Source organism: Babylonia areolata, chromosome 19, assembly GCF_041734735.1.
Source record: "Babylonia areolata isolate BAREFJ2019XMU chromosome 19, ASM4173473v1, whole genome shotgun sequence".
Lineage (NCBI taxonomy): Eukaryota > Metazoa > Mollusca > Gastropoda > Neogastropoda > Buccinidae > Babylonia > Babylonia areolata.
The window spans coordinates 51,659,608-51,676,247 of record NC_134894.1 but is presented as its reverse complement, the minus strand read 5'-3'; the positions used below and the strand labels follow the sequence as shown (position 1 = coordinate 51,676,247).

General features: G+C 42.4%; 1 protein-coding gene across 7 annotated transcripts in view; it reads left to right on the top strand.

Annotated features, from left to right (window-relative positions):
• LOC143293827 (histone deacetylase 4-like) overlaps positions 1 to 16,640 on the top strand; it is a 239,966-nt gene that overhangs the window by 84,721 nt on the left and 138,605 nt on the right. For all 7 annotated transcript variants that reach the window (XM_076605101.1, XM_076605107.1, XM_076605108.1 and 4 more), the window contains exon 4: positions 16,564 to 16,626. In XM_076605101.1, coding sequence (XP_076461216.1) covers positions 16,564 to 16,626 — 63 coding nt within the window. The remainder of the gene's footprint in view (positions 1 to 16,563; positions 16,627 to 16,640) is intronic.

Here is a 16,640-nt window from a genome sequence, read left to right as displayed (position 1 = left end):
TCAACATATGTGATAAATTGCCTCCTTTTTAAACAGGCTTACTTTGTGACAGAAAAGTATATGCACAACAGTACTCATGAAAATATACAGTTACCAGGAATTTTCTTTAACCAAATTTCTTCATGTATTTTTAGAACAATGTAACACTACATCAAGCTTACATAAGAGCGTTCTTTAATGCGCACCATGCCTACCTGTCTGGCTGCACGTTATCGCGTGCAGACTGTGTATACAGTGCGTTAGTCAGTACAATGGCCGCAACACAATATATGTGTGTTTGTAGATACAGTGGCCACTGTACTTTGTGCGTTTGTCAATACAGCATTAATTATTTTGACAACAAATTGCCAGCGTTCAATCTATATATGCATGTCAGTGTTGGAGAGTGCATCCGAGGACGGGTGTGTTTATTTGGAGATTGGGATGGCATGGGCACAAGTGTCTGTTTTCATTCTTTTTATTGTAAATGAACTGCTTTTTGATTGTGAATGGTGTTGAAATACAACCGCTCTTGCCCTCACAACAATAGCACACCCATGAAGTGTGTGTAAAATATGAAAAGGTGAAAGTGCACTTTTCTTGTACGGGCTTTGAATTGACTATTTTGAGCTGCAGTAATATTTGTTCTGGCTTGACTTGAAGGGTCGGTGGGCCACACCCACTACTGTTTGCATCTCAGACCTGCTGCTGTTTGTACCTGGCACTACCCACACACTCCCCCATAACTGGCTTTGTTTGGGCCACATTGTTTTGATTCTCTGTGTGTGTGTGTGTGTGTGTGTGTGTGATTATTGTTGTTAAATATGACCGAAATAAATGAATAATACAACATACTGCTGTATTGAAAGATTGCAGATTAGAAGAGATGGTTACTTGCACTTGTTCCCTCCTTTGTCATGTTATTCTGCTCTTATTTAAATGTCATCCGGTGGTGGAAAGCCAGCAGCATTGACTTGTAGTTGTGTCCCTTGTACATGGAGAGAGTTACCACTCTTTATTGTTTATTAATGCTTTAGTTTCCCAGCCTCATTATTCTTTAATTTCAAGTGGTGGACAGCATCTGTTTGTTGATCTGAGTGGAGGTAACTGTTCACAACACTGAACCAACTCGTGTCACTTCTCGTTTGCTTGATAATGCTTGGGTTGTGACACAACTATGCTGACCTTGAATTCATGCTGGATACACATCTTCCTTGTTTCCTTTTGGATCTCCTGACACAGTGGACAAAGATCAGTTCTTTGTTATTGATTAGTATCTATTAGTACAATTATTTTGTACAACAGAATGTCTTTTGCCTTGTTTTCTTTCGGTTCTCAATGCATCACCCTTCTTTGGCAGCTTTGGGAAGTCAATGGGTGATTTTTTTCCCCTGTTTTGAATGAGAACACCACCAATTTTTGTGTCTCTTGATCGCTTACCTTTCAAGAGGATTTCATTTCTGAGATATCTTATGAGTCCACATTGGTTGGAATTGCAGTCATAACCTGAAGAGGGAAATTAGATAGTGTCTGTCTAAGTGTCTTTGAAGAGTTCATATCAAGATTTCTACACCAACCTGCCTCGCCAACACCAGTCCCCATGAAAAAAAAATCAGTTTCTTTGAAAACCACTTTCTAATGATTGAAGGGTTGTTCAGTTTACCCATATCTGTTTCCACTCGCTGTCATGTTGTTTTGTGTGTGCATTTTCCCCCACTCAAACTATTGTGGTCCCGGTAGTTGGGTCTAACTTTTGCAAAAAAAGATAAAGGACTCAATAATTGTGTTACAACATAAATTTTTGTGGTTGACATCACTAGCGTAGATCCAAAAAGGTGTTCATTGTCCCAGCTGGTTGTGGCATCATCAGCAGCAGAAAGGAGTTTGGCATATGTGGCTTGCCTCGTGTTGGGAAGCGACAGCCGGATGAGGGCACGGTCCAGGCGAGGCAGATCTGCTTTCACATTGCGCCACTCATGCTCTGACATCCATACCACCACACACACCCAGTTGCCCTACCACACACCCACAGTTATTGATGATACGGCTTGTGCTGGTCATTATTTAGGACATTATCTGGCTCCAACTTACTGCCAGATACGACAAAGATTAGAAACCAAGAAGAAAGATTGGTAAAGAAATGAAGTCATTAAAGGAAATAACAATAGCAACTACAGGTGATGTGCAGCAACAATACCCTGCCACAACATTAAAAAAGAAAGAGGATGAAAAGGAAAAGAGAGGGCGAGTCAGAAATGCAGGCACAGTGACAGAAGAGTTGCAAAGAAAGTAAAAAGTTATATAGTAAAATGTAAATACACACCCGGATGCCACATACACGCTCCACCTGAACCTGTTCACCTTATCCATGTCAACACTCGTAAGGAAAAGCAGGAACAACACATAGAAAGGTAAACTTTGTGAACCGTGTTGCAGAACAAGAAGAGTTTTTGTGACAGCATGTTTGATTTGGTAAGGTTGCAAGTCTTTTCCCGATGTTTGCAATAAAAGTAAACTTATACACTGAATTCATGATATCCCCTAAGGAATGGAACCTGGATGACACACACACACAAACACACACACACATTTGTTTTGAATATAACCAACTATGTACTGTCTCTGAAACACGCCAGACAAATATGAATCAGTGGCCCTAGTCGACCCCCTTCACACCTAGTCTCACACGCAGAGCAGGCAATATGAATTAAACTAATTAATATGCCTGTTAATTAAGGCATGGTGCCAACAGTACTGGCTCCTGATGTGTTGTCATTCAAACATTCATAGACTGTTGTGCATGCAAACGTTTTTTTATTATTATTTTTTAATGCTGTTAACAGCGTTGTCTTCCTTTCTTCACTGTACACGTTATGAAGACTTGGTTAAAAAAAAAAAAAAAAAAAAAATCCAGCGAATGAGCGTTCAGAACTGTCCCTCCAGTGCAAGATAGCCCTGTCTGTGATGAAGGCTAGGTGACCATACAAGACTTTGGACCTACCGTTCTCTGTAAGGCAGTAATCCAAATGGTGTCATGCGCTGCCGCTCCTTTGATGGTCAAAACTACTCAGGCGTGCGTGTCTGTAAAAATTATTAAGGTGTTCACTCTCTCTGTCTCTATGTCTGTCTCTTTCTCTATGTGAAATACCCTGGGGTAAAATGTCTATGTGAGAGAGAGAGAGAGAGAGAGAGAGCGAGCGAGAGAAGCTGTAGCCACAGAACAGCACCGCGCCTATGTGAGTCAGTATTAGTCGCTCATAGCGTGCGTGGTGTGTGTGTGTGTGTGTGTGAGATAATAAATTAACTTGAGAATTTTTTTTGTAATAGGATCTCTCTCGCGCGTCAGTCTGTGTGCATTCTTTTCCTCTCTGCGCGCCCGCGCGCGTGTGTGGGCTGCGTGTGCCCTGGTGTGGCTTATACAGATTTGTGTTGTGTGTTTTTTGGCTGTACTTTTCCAATATCGGAGAAAAGCGCAAAATGTGTCCGTGTTTTTCATCATGTCTGTTTCTTGTCTTTTTTCTTGTTGTCTGCCTGTGGGTTGTGTGCAAGTGGCTGGGGGGATGCTGCCAGCACGTGACGTGACACACGCTGTCACTGTCGAGTGCACGTGCATGGCATCAGTGTTCAGTGAGGAAGCCTATCTCTCTGTCTCTTTTTTTCTGTCTCTGTCTGTCTGTATGTCTCTCTGTTTTGTTTTCTCTATCTCTGTATGTCTGTGTCTGCATGTCTGTCTGCCTGACCGCCCATTCTGCCTGTCTGTCTCTCTCACATCCACACACACACACACACACACACACACACACACACACACACACACCCCTACCCCTACCTCAATAACTTTATAACTGCGATAATCTGGTCAAAACAGACACGCAGTCGAAATGCATCCAATGCACTCGTGCGGTAGGGACATCATTGCATTGAATTCTAGGTCTGCGCAACCAACTTACTGTATTCAACTCGTACACAAACATGTTTTCACATTAGCAGCCGCAGCCGCACGTACACATACGTTCAAGTAATCATCGCAATACGTAAGACTAAAGGACGCACTCAGATGTGCACACATATTAATGAACTCATACGTAAACATGCAAACATAATATACATATATGCAAACACACACACACACACACACACACACACACACACACACACACACACACACACACACACACACGAGCGCGCGCGCTCGTTCACACTAAGAGGCGGTGTTGGGACTTTAATTGTTCCATGCCCATGTTCACCTCCATTTTCTTAACTGCCGCGTATAACTGCTGTGCGATACTATGCCTGAAGAGGCTGATGCCATCATCAGATGTTGGTAGCACCACCCCGTACAGGGTGCTGTGCTCATCAGATTCAAGTCGGGCCGTGAGGAAGGATTTCATAGCCGCAGGGCAACATGCGAGTTGTGAACCGGGAGGCGGACACCTTTGGTCAGCATGCCATGCCTCTCGATTTTGATGGCTTCCCGCAGTTTCTGCAGCAATGAAACATACTATGTTCCGGTAATTGTGATACCCTTTAAGTTTGTCAAGAAATCTATCATCACTTCTCCGCGCTGGTCCCAAAAGACCGTGATTGTGAGCATGACCTTGCCCGCCGAGGGTTGGACATGTGCCTTCTTCGTAGATTGTGAGTAACATTGCTTCCATTGCCTCGACTGGGCTTTAGTCTCTGGATCATAGTGATGGACATATGTTTCATCCTGCGTGATTAGTCTGTTGAATAAGTTCGGATTTTCTTGGCACACTGCCAAAAGAGCCTGGGAGCACGTGACTCGTTCCTGCTTCTGGAACATGTGAGCAACCGGGGAATCCATCGTGCACACAACTTCCGCGTGTGCAAATGGTCATGGATGATTTTTCCACAGACACCACACTCATCTGGACATCTTGGGCTTGTAGGCGAACGGTTACGCGGATGAAGAGTTGAACTTCACAGAGCTGGCAGTGAGGTCTTCTAGCCACATGAGGAACTTTTCTGTGAAACGAAGCTAATGAAATTAGCTTTGATGCTGCAATCACATTGATGGCCTCGAGAGCTTCTTGTTGACTAGGAATCGAGCTGAATAGATCTTATCCAGTGTCACCTTGAACTCTATAGCATTGACTGTTTGCTGTTTTCACACACACACACACGCACACACACACACCACACACACACACACACACACACACACACACACACACACACACACACACACTGGTCTTCAATACACTTCTGCTTGTCTACTGAAGATGTTTGGATAACCGGTAAGACAACAGGCTGCGTGGTTGTTTGAGATCTTAGCACGTTTAACAGACACATGACAAGTGTGGCCAGTCTTGCGCTCAGCCCGTCAACGTCCAGGTAAGATCACCGTGTTGAAGGCGTTTCCACAAACGTCAGTTCCAGCAAAACATACTGCTCTTCTCCGTTTTGTCACAAAATGCCATTTTCATCATAGATCTTGTGGTTACTTTTTTTTTTTTTCCTTTTACGAGATAAGACAAAATGAAACAATGCCGCAGGTAAACAATTGCATAAACACATGGAGAGAGAGAGAGAGAGAGAGAGAGAGAGAGAGAGAGAGAGAGATTTTATTTAACTACGGAAATGAGATAAGGAGTCAACATGCTTTATGTACACCCAGTCCTGAGGAAAAAGAAAAGTACAAGGCCCCCCCCTTACCCCCACCACCAGACCCAGCACTCGATCGAGAGGGGTGGACGGGGGGTGCAGGGGAGGGGGGGGGATCAAAGACCCCCAACGGGATCAGATACATACTCGCAAATGAATTTATACATTTGATTTATAATAAACATATTAGCAAGAAACACTGACAGAAATTAAACATCATACATTGCTCACATAATTAGAGATTGATATATTTTTATCTAGTCGTTCACTGTCTGTCTTAGTGAATAGAAACCAGTCTGTTCCATCTGTACTATATACGGGGTACCACAAGGTTCAGTTCTGGGACCCATACTTTTCGCAGTGTATACACATCAACTAAGTTTTGATCATCCGACAGTCTATGACTCATTAGCTGACGATTTTCAGCTGTACGATTCTGTCATTCCTTCTGAAGTTCCAAGCTTGGCTAGTAACTTTAAAATCTACATGGAAAAGTAGAAAAGTGGATAAAACAAAAACAGAACAAAAGAAAACAAACAAACAAACAAAAAGAAAAAGAAGAAAAAAAAGAAGAAAAGGGAGGAAAAATGAAAAAAATAACGAAAGGTGACAAAACATAACTTATTCTGACCAGTGTAAAAAGATACGCTCAGGCAGATAGATACAAAGTGTATCACGTGTTTTGACTTCGATTTTCCTTTTTCTAGTTCAGTCCGCAGTCCTGTTTTTTTTTTTTTTTTTTTTTTTTCCACTTTCAGCTTCGAAGAAAGATTAGTAAAATCTCGCCCCTTCCTGTCTACTGACGCTGCCAGCAAACTGGTTGTTGGCTTCATTCTTTCTCGCTTAGACTATTCAGTACCGCAATTTTCTCTTAGCTGGCCTTCCGAAAGACAAACTATACAAGCAGCAAAATAATACAGAATAGTGCAGCTCGACTCGTCCTCAAAAAGTCCAAGAGGAAGAGCGCATCAGCTCTTCTCAGGACTCTTCACTGGCTACCTGTTCAAGCCAGAATTGAATACAAAATTACCACTCTCTGTTTTCAGTGCCTAATTTGTGACACAACGCACTCGTATCTCTCTGAACCTCGCAACCCATACTTGCCTAATAGAACATTAAGATCTCTAGATTCCTCACAGCTAACGGTTTCCCGAAATTTTCTAAACTACTGTGGAAAGAAGTCGTTGGTCCAACAACATGAAACTCTCTGCCCATTGTTCTCAGACAGACTGCTAATCTTTCCACCTTATAAGCAAATCTGAAAACTTACCTCTTCAAAAAATACCTGTCAGAACTTACTAGTACTGTTGGCTCAGTTAATGGCAATATGAGTTCCCGTGAATGTTGAGCGATTCGCGCGGAATTCGAGAGAATGGGCATGAGAGGCGGGAGAGAGGGTCAGGGAAAGGGATGGTGTGTGGTCTGAATGGTTGAACGATTGCTGTTTAAAAAAAAAGAGTTTTTAGTGTAACCCTCCCTCTTAAATCATGTATGTACATTTTAACTGTGATTGCTCTTATCTCATTTGTTTACATAGGTGTGTGTGTGTGTGTGTGTGTGTGTGTGTGTGTGTGTGATGGGGTATAAGAGTTGTTGCATTTAGGTTATATACTTGTCGGTGAACTGTTTTTATTTATTTATTTTTATTTATTTTAATTTTTTAATAGAATCAATGAATGCGTTTTTATTATTTTTAAGATTTAAAATAAAAATCAATTTTACTGTATTACTGTTTATTCGTTTTGTTAAGTGTTCCTCATGAGTAATTTTAAACCTACCTAATCCAGTTAATAAAGGTTTACTTTTCTTAATGTTTACTTCGATCCACACTGTTTCGGCACTATATTTTACAAAAGAAACAATAGGCCATTGTTTGTAAGAGAGGGACGGACTTATGTAAAGGATTGAGCCAGTTTGTTTAGGAAGGGCGTCATCAAGACGGACAACGTTGTAACCAGCAAGAGACACGTCTGCGTCGGAAATAACATGTTAGTCGGAATTCAGCACAAGGAAATAAATGAATTTGTTTGCCAGAATTATATAGAATAGAAGAAAGTTAATCTAATTTGTTAAAAATATGATTAACAGTTATAAAGCCAGCTCCAAGACCATCTCTAGAGGGCCACATATTGACAGTGAACATTGCATGAAACATGAAAGACAAATGGCCCAAAGCACATAACACTCAAAACAGTTATTCGATCAACAAATGTTTTAAAGTTTGCACAAAATGAAAACTGCAACCTGTATAAATAAACAAAATCTATCGAATAGAACACTGTATAGCAAGCAACAGGGAATGCTCAATGACAAAAAAGTTCGCTGCAAAGTTACATTGTCGCTTGATCCAAACGACAGAAATGTTCATATGCATGAAATAACCATGAAAAAAAAGGGAGATACAAATATAAAATGCAGAGTAACCCCAGCTTCGTTTCGAAGCAATAATTCTTACTTAAGAAAACTCCTCTCCAGGGAAGTCAATCATCTAGATATAACAACCTTCTGATTTGATCTGCTAATATTATGAAACCATTTCGAGACTGTGACAAGACCGTAAAACACACACACACACACACACACACACACACACACACACACACACACACACACACACTCTCTCTCTCTCTCTCTAATTACAATAATCTGGTCAAAACAGACACGAAATCGAAATGCAACCAATGCACTCATGTGTTGGGGACCCACATCCCTGCACTGAATACCTGGCACGAGAACAAGAACAGCGTGGGCGCTAACATCACAACGAACTTCGGCAATCAAGACGTTCACATACATACACACAAGCAGACGCACACACACACACACACACACACACACACACACACACACACACACACACGTTCAAGTAGGCATTGCAATATATATATATATATATAATGTGTGTGTGTGTGTAGAGAGAGAGAGACAGAGACAGACAGACTGAGAGAGAGAAAGAGAGGAGTTTAGAGGTGTAGCTGTTTAAGCACGAACAAAAATAAGTAATGATCTCAAGTCATCACTAGCAAAGCAGGATACAGAAACTATCATTAATCACTCACCCTTCTTGATGCATTCTCCCCCCCCCACCCCCCTTCATCGCTCATTCGTTTTCTTTACTCCGCCCCCTCCCCCTTTTCTTTGCTTGATTTTTCTTTCTTTCTGTCTTCTTGTCTTTCTCATTGCTTACAGGTTTCTCTTGACACAGAAGTTAGCGCTTGCCAGGGTATTCTTCGCAAACGCTGAAGATCATTAATGTTTTTTTCTTTTACTTCTCTTCATCCTTGTGACGTAGGCTGCAATGGCCAGTTGGTAATATGAAATTTCAGGCATAGAAGTGGAAATGGAAAATCCACAGCCAAATCTTTCTTAAAGGTTGTTGTTAGAAATGATTGCGGAAGTCGCGAATTCTCTCATGCTTGGCGATAAAAAAAAATATATACAGACATGTATCAGAGTTTGTTACTGTGATCATTTAAACCACATATGAGGATGGTAGAATGGTTAAGATGTTCATCCGCCAATACAATGTCTGTTAGGGTCTTTGTTTGATTCACGACATCGCCCTTTCTCCCAAGTGTCACTGGAAAAATCAAATTGAACGTCTCATCATTCGGATAAGACGATAGCCCGAGGTCCCATGTGCAGCACGCACTTTGCGCACTGAAAAAGAACCCACGGCAACGAAAGGTTGTCCTCCGGCAAAAATTTGTAGAAGTCCTCTCTGATAGGTACACAAATATATATACATGCATACACGGCCTGACCAAGCGCGTTGGGTTATAAATGCTGCTGGTCAAGCATGTACCTAGCAGATGTGGTGCAGCGTATATAAATGGATTGGTCCGACGCAGTGATGCCTCCTTGAGAAACTGAAACTACTCAAGCATGTGTGTGAATATGGGTTAAACATTGTCATTCTCTTAGCAATAGAGAGTGGCAGGGAAACCCGGTTTTGAGGGAGACAGGATTTAACATTTTGACCAGCGCGCAAAAACAAAACGAAACGAAACAAAACAAACGCAATCCCATGTGACGTTGACGGAACGTTTCAGTCTCGCTTAACCACTCTTCCTCCCGTCCACACTTCCTGCTTCAGGCAACAAAATATTATCCACCGGATAATGTATGGGTGTGATATTATTTGAGCAAGCCGACCGATTCAGAACATGGGTCAAATCCGTGCATATAGTTAACTGGTGAAGAATGTTCATCTTGATATGTGTCTGTCATCTCTTTTTCAAACACAGTGAATATTCAGTTAAAACGACACTAGCATCAGTCTGTATCTTTCCTTCTCTTGCTGACAGTCATTCAAAGCCCATTAAGTGTACAAACCGGAAACTCTCCAAGTAACGCTGTGTGCCAAATCTCTTGCAAGTTCTGTCCGTCGATTTCAGTTGGTGATTGAGGTTCATTTACGAGCATTGAAGGTCCCATTGGTTTCGCTGGGAAATAAATACTCCTTGAAAACGTTTCCCATGAAAGTAACACTCCAACAACCGGGAAAATATGACAGTGAAAAACCAGTATCTTGGAAATTACTGTTTTGATGCGTTGAGCAGAAATTACCGATATCCCATTTTAACAATCGACGCACAACAAGACGTGAATCTGATCTCATAATTTGTCACTGTGTCAACCACACTTTTCAGTTGTCAACAATTTCTTTATTTGAAATATTATACTTCTGTAGACATTGCTGACCAGTAACTCAGAGGTTTTTCGGGTACCTCTTTCATTCTTCTTATGGAATGCAGGACCCCACAAACGTAAACTAAAAGTAAACCCTTCAGTCGACGTGAACACGAAGCCAACACTCCGCGTTGCATGAGCGATAATAGTAGCGCTAAGGTATATATAGCCAGGCTGTGTGTGTGTAAGTGATGTGTGTGTAAGCGTGGTGCATGAATTGTGAAAAAGGAGAGATTCAATGCTTTTGCAAGGTTTCGCGCTTTTTATTATTTATTTATTTATTTATTTATGTTACATGATGCACATTTACACTTGTGTTTTTCACTCCAGGCTCTACAAAAAAGTAGTTTTTTTCCCTCTTTTTTGTTTCGATGGAATACGAAAAAACAACAACAACAACAACTGCGGTGTTGTGATGCTATGGCAGTCGATAGATGTTAGTGCCATTATGCAAGCATGAATTACCTCCCATTACAAAAGCGTTCAATTTGTTCGCGGCGAGGACCACAGAGCGAAGGAAAGCTTTTGAGTTGTGCATACCACTGATACGGAGAAGTCTTGACGTGATACAAACTGACGAAAACTGACGAATATATGTCAATCACACGAATTAATGTTAATTTCAAAGAGATAATCTTGGCTTGGCTTGACCATTCGTTGGCTTATTCTTTCACGCTGATTGGCTGACGTCATTTCCGTAAAAGCAGGCGGCTTTGCACTGTTCCACCAGTTTGTCACGTCACATCCTGTTTTGTTGTCTTGGCTGGCAGAGCTATTTTTCACCAGTCTCTCTCCTCCTTCCATTCTTTCCGTTCCAGCCTGCTACCCTTTATTTTTAGGCGGGAAAAAACCTAACTAAAAGAGAGAGAGAGAGACAGCCCAGTTTTTGTGCTGGTTCGTTTGATTCTACCTTGTTCCTGTCTCAGTCACCTCAAATGCCTACAAACATAAAGTAGGACTTAGAAATGTTTATTATTATCATTATTACTACTCTTATTATTATTATTATTAGTAGTAGTAGTAATGTGGTAGTAGTGGTAGAGATAGTCGCATCAGAATCAGCTGAAGTACGTGGCAGAAATCGCTGTCCACGTGGAGAGGGCAAAAGGTGATCCTTGTGGTCTGTGACTCAGTGTCACGGAAGGTGATCTGGACTAAAATTTCAGCGACACAGCTGTCAAGTTTCTGGAAAGCTGGCCAAACGCGTTTTGAGAAATAGACACGAATTGTAAAATCCTTACCTTGATAATACGATAGTAAAGTTAACTGTAACTTCCATGGTGATGGTGAAATTGTCTTTGGTAGTGTGTGATGTGAAAGCAAAGTGGAGGGTTATGTGTCTGGTGGTAGACGTTAGTACCATTCCACACGTCAGCTGTTACCCCCGCATGCAGAGTGAATCTGTGTAACTGGCAATGATAGTATATGCGTTGATAAGAAGGTGCGGGTCCTTTCGGGACAGGATTTTATTTTCTTACTTGAGGACAGCAGAGTGGCACCATAGGGTAAATTTCGGACACTGCCAAAACACATCCCACACATGGGGCCAGTCCCATGCATCACAAAAGGATGGTGAATGTAAGGTTGGGTAGCTTCAGTTTCTGCTCGGACTGTACCAAAAATACTTTGTCGTCATTGTCTCCTCGCCTTGAGCTCTGCCTGACAGCTGAGCTGTTTACAAAGCTCTCTCTCTCTCTCTCTCTCTCTCTCTCTGTGGAGTCATTGATTATTTGGCTCCTGCCTGCCTGCTGCTGTGTGGTCACGGGCCCGCAGAGGTCAGGCAGCCCAAAATAGCCCACCGTCCAATTATAGCCTTCTCCGGCTGCAGCTGGCGAACAACTTTACTTGGCTTGCCCTGATAAACGTTTATTGCACAGTCGGTCTGCACGTGCGGCGCTGCGTGACTTCTCTCTCTTTCTTTCTCTGTCTCTCTCTGTCTCTCTCTCTCTGTCTGTCTGAGCCTTGTTCTTAAAACGGAATGGTAATTATGTATGTTGTCTGAACGTTGTCTGCTTACATTGATTGTGGGCACAACTGTAAGGCATCTAAAGGATATGGAGGTTGTCATAGCACTGAACGTGGTTATCGCCGCACACATGTGGTAAACAGCGCAGAGTTTAGAGGATTGGCTCAGATGGCCGCATAGATATCTGTGGGGAATTCCATGGCTGTATTGGGCAATAAAGTTAAAAACACGATCGCCTTTTTATCCAGTTACAACGTCAAATCGGGGAGGAGACTGCTATCAAAGGTAATCTTGCATCATTTTGACATTAGTTGTCAAGCTGTGAACTGAGGATGTGTAGTTATCAAGCTCTGAACTGATGTGTGTCGTTATCAAACTCTAAAATGATATGTGTAGTTATTAAGCTCTGAACTGATGGTATGTAAGTATTAAGTTCTGAACTGGTTGTGACATCAAGTTATGAACTGATGATGTGTAGTTGTATGGTGATGTTACTCAGAGCTTGAATGACCCACGCAGTTTTTCATACCAAGCCTCCATTCTTTGAAATCAACTTCTTCAGCCTTTCCGTCACTCATCTTCGCTGCAGTCTTTCAAATCCAGTCTCGCGACCCACCTCTTCCCTTCTTGAATAATTCTCAACATCTTTTCCTCACTCCAGTATCAAGTAAAATGATTATTCGTGAGTGAGTGAGTTTGAGAGTTTCAGAATTTGTAGACCTGTTGTACTTTTGATTTTGTACTATCTGTGATTGTGTAATATGATGTGTGCGTGTGCACGTGCTTGTGTGTGCTTATGGGTTTGGGTTTGTGAATAATTAAATAATGCTTTGTATTTTGTGTTCAGTTTTCCTTTTCGATATTTATGTGTTTTTGTTGTTGTCAAGAAACCATCTTTGGATCATAATTGTTTGAAAAATTATCGACCTGTCTCTAATCCGTCATTTTTATCAAAACTGCTAGAAAAGATCATATTGTCTCAGCTCTTAGCTCATCTGGAGCAGAATGGTTTACTTAATTCCCACCAGTCAGCTTATAGACGTGGTCATAGTTGCGAAACAGCCCTTCTTAGAATAGTGAATGATTTGCTTTCGGGATTTGATGAGGATAAGATATCTGTTCTCGCTCTCTTAGATTTGTCAGCAGCTTTTGACACTATCGACCACTCTATCCTCTTGAACAGACTTAAAACTTCCTTTGGTATTCGTGACACTGCACTAGCATGGATCACGTCTTACTTGTCAGATCGTACACAGAAAGTGTGTGTAAATGGTACATACTCTAGAGTATCTGCCTTGAAATATGGTGTCCCTCAAGAGTCCGTCCTAGGTCCTGTTCTTTTCGTGCTGTATGCGGCTCCTGTGTCGGATGTCATCAGTCATCATGCGATGTCGCATGAGAGCTTTGCTGATGACACACAACTTTATCAGTCGGCTTCCATAGCTGAATTTGATGCACTGGTGACTCAAACACAGGAGTGCATTGCTGGCCTAAAGGACTGGATGACTCTCAACAAGCTGCAATTAAATGATGGTAAGACTGAATTTATGATAACCTGTCCAAAGAAGTTTCGTCAACATCCTTCCTTTCCTGACTCTGTTCTGATCAATAGCACACCTGTTTCACTTTCTTCCTCTGTTCGCAGTCTTGGTGTAATCCTGGACCAGTCTCTTTCCTTCCAACAGCACATTTCGAATATCTGTGAAGTTGCCTATTTGGAACTGCGTAGAATCAGCTCTATCCGCCACTATCTCTCAACCGATGCAACCAAGACACTTGTATGCTCTCTGGTTCTCTCAAGATTGGATTACTGCAACTCTCTTTTGGCCGGCCTTCCCAAATACCTGTTAGACAGACACCAACGAATTCAGAATAACGCTGCCAAACTCATTTGCAGAGCTTCTAAATTTGACCATGTTTCTCCTCTCCTTCAGTCTCTCCACTGGTTGCCTGTTTCTGATCGAATAGACTATAAGCTATCCACTCTGACCTTTTCTGCAGTCAACGGATCTGGCCCCAAGTATCTTTCTGAACTCATCCATATCTATACCCCGTCTCGCCAGCTCCGTTCTTCCTCTGATACTCGACTTCTCAGGATACCTCACGTCAGAAGTAAGACCTATGGACACAGATCGTTTTCTTTTCAATCGCCAAAGACGTGGAACAAGCTCCCTGATAACCTCCGTCATTCTGATTCCGTCGCATCTTTTAAATCTCGTCTCAAAACTCACCTTTTCCCTCAGCAATAAGTTCAATTGTGGCAGGTCCACTTCCTTTCCGTTAGGTGTGCTTGACTATGTGTGTATACATATGTATGTGTACATAACTACATGCATGTATATGAATGTGTATTGTGTGTGCGTGTGTTTATGTAAGTTTGTGCCTGCCTATGTGTGCGTATGTGTTAGGGTAGCTGTTAGATACACATGTATGTTAAAATGTATGTATGCAGTGTGTGTGTGCGTACGTGCGTGCGTGTGTGTGTGTGTGTGTGTGTGTGTGTGTGTGTGTGTGTGTGTGTGGTCACATTTTGGTGTGTGTATGTAACATAGATATAATGTTTTATGTTATCAAAATCGTTTTTGTAAAGCACCTAGAGCAGATTTCTGGATAGTGTGCTATATAAGTATCCATTATTATTATTATTTGCACTATTTGTAAACGCCTAGGGCTCATTTTCAAGATCAGGCGTGAATGCTCATAATAATAATAATTATGATAATAATGATTATAATGATAATAATAATACTCCGTTTTCAGGTGTGATGCATGTTGGCATTTTTCATGTTTCCATATGATCAGTAAGTGTTCAACGCAGCATTTTCTGTGGTCAGCAGATTCATTATATTGAACAATAACAGCAGCAGCAGCTGATGTAGCAACAAAACACAACTAAAACAACAGCAACATCTTCTTTTTCGTCCTCGTTCGCCTCCCGTTAGATGAACAGCCCTGTGTTATCGATGAAGGCTGCCGTCCGTTGCAGCTCCTCCAGGGTGCCGTACAGCTTGGCTTCCACTGCTGTTGGTGTTGGCCGGTACTTCCTCCTGGATGCTGCATGCGTCGTACAGTCTTGAAGGATGTGGTCGGTTGTCATTGGTCCCTCGCCACAAGGGCACTCTCCACTTTGTCCGATGCCAAATTTTGTGTGCATGTGGTGGAGAAGGCGGTTGTGTCCAGTCCTCAGGCGGAAGATCTTGACCTGTTCCCGTCGTTCCAGCAAATGTTATCTGTCTTCTGGATTATATTTGGGGTGCTGGAGGCACCACTTTATTCCTTGCTGTGCCTTGATGATTGTCTTGATTTCATCGTATGACACCAGTTTGTTGGCCTGCTCCTTCTGTGCACTGTCTTTTGCCATAATGTCCGCTTTTTCGTTGCCTCTGATGCCACAGTGTGCTGGTACCCATTGTATCACCACTTTCTCCACTCTGGCACTCAGGGCAACAAGGGCTGAAGTGAGATGGTTCTGTTCTTTGCAGCGGGAGTTCTTGAGGGCTTGGAGCACGGAGAGAGTGTCAGAACACCACCACCTGCCCTGTTGTTCTTGTGGAGTTCTGCGAGACTGTTGTGGCTACCTCACAGAGGGCTTCTCGCTCAGTTCGGAAGTTGGTGGAGTATTTTCCTGTTGGGATTGCAATTTCTTCATCTCCGTCTTTGTATTGGACTTTTGGAGGAAGATTCCAGCTCCACCATCCCACGTTGCTTCTGTGGCGGAGCCATCTGTAAAGACATGGGTCCAGTCTTCCTGGGGTTACTGGTTGCAGATCCACTCCATGGCCAGGGCCTTCCTTTGGGTGTCTGACTGTGTTCCTCTCTTCTCCACTCCGGGAATGCTGGTGACGACTGTTGGGAACACCTGCCTCTTCCAAGATGGGTAGGTGACATTTGCCGAGATAGGTTTTGCTTCGTGTTCCATTAAGACTGGGGTTTGTTTCAAGGCGTCTTGACTGGTGGATGAAGCTGCCTCTTTTCAGCCGGCTCTTGGCGGGTCTGCTCATTCTGTTTTTCATTGGATGGTTTTCAAGGCGTTTGAATTTTGCACAACAGCAACAGTAATACTACTAATAATTGTCTGTCCGAGTAGTCACCACACGTATCTTTGAAATTCGTGCATCTATCCACAATGGACAGTCAAATGTGAACCCACCTTTACAGCCCCCGCGGCCCCCACTCTCCTGCAGACAGATAGACAGACAGACGTATCCACACAGTTATGAAAATCTGGTCCAAATACTGTCCTCAAAACAAGTGAGAAATTGAATTCTCTTTTTCCATGTGTTAACACTTATTTGTTTCAGACACTGTGGGATCTCCTGATGCTGCCATGGATATCAATACCTATCCACAGATCGGCATGAAAGGTAGGACATACAGT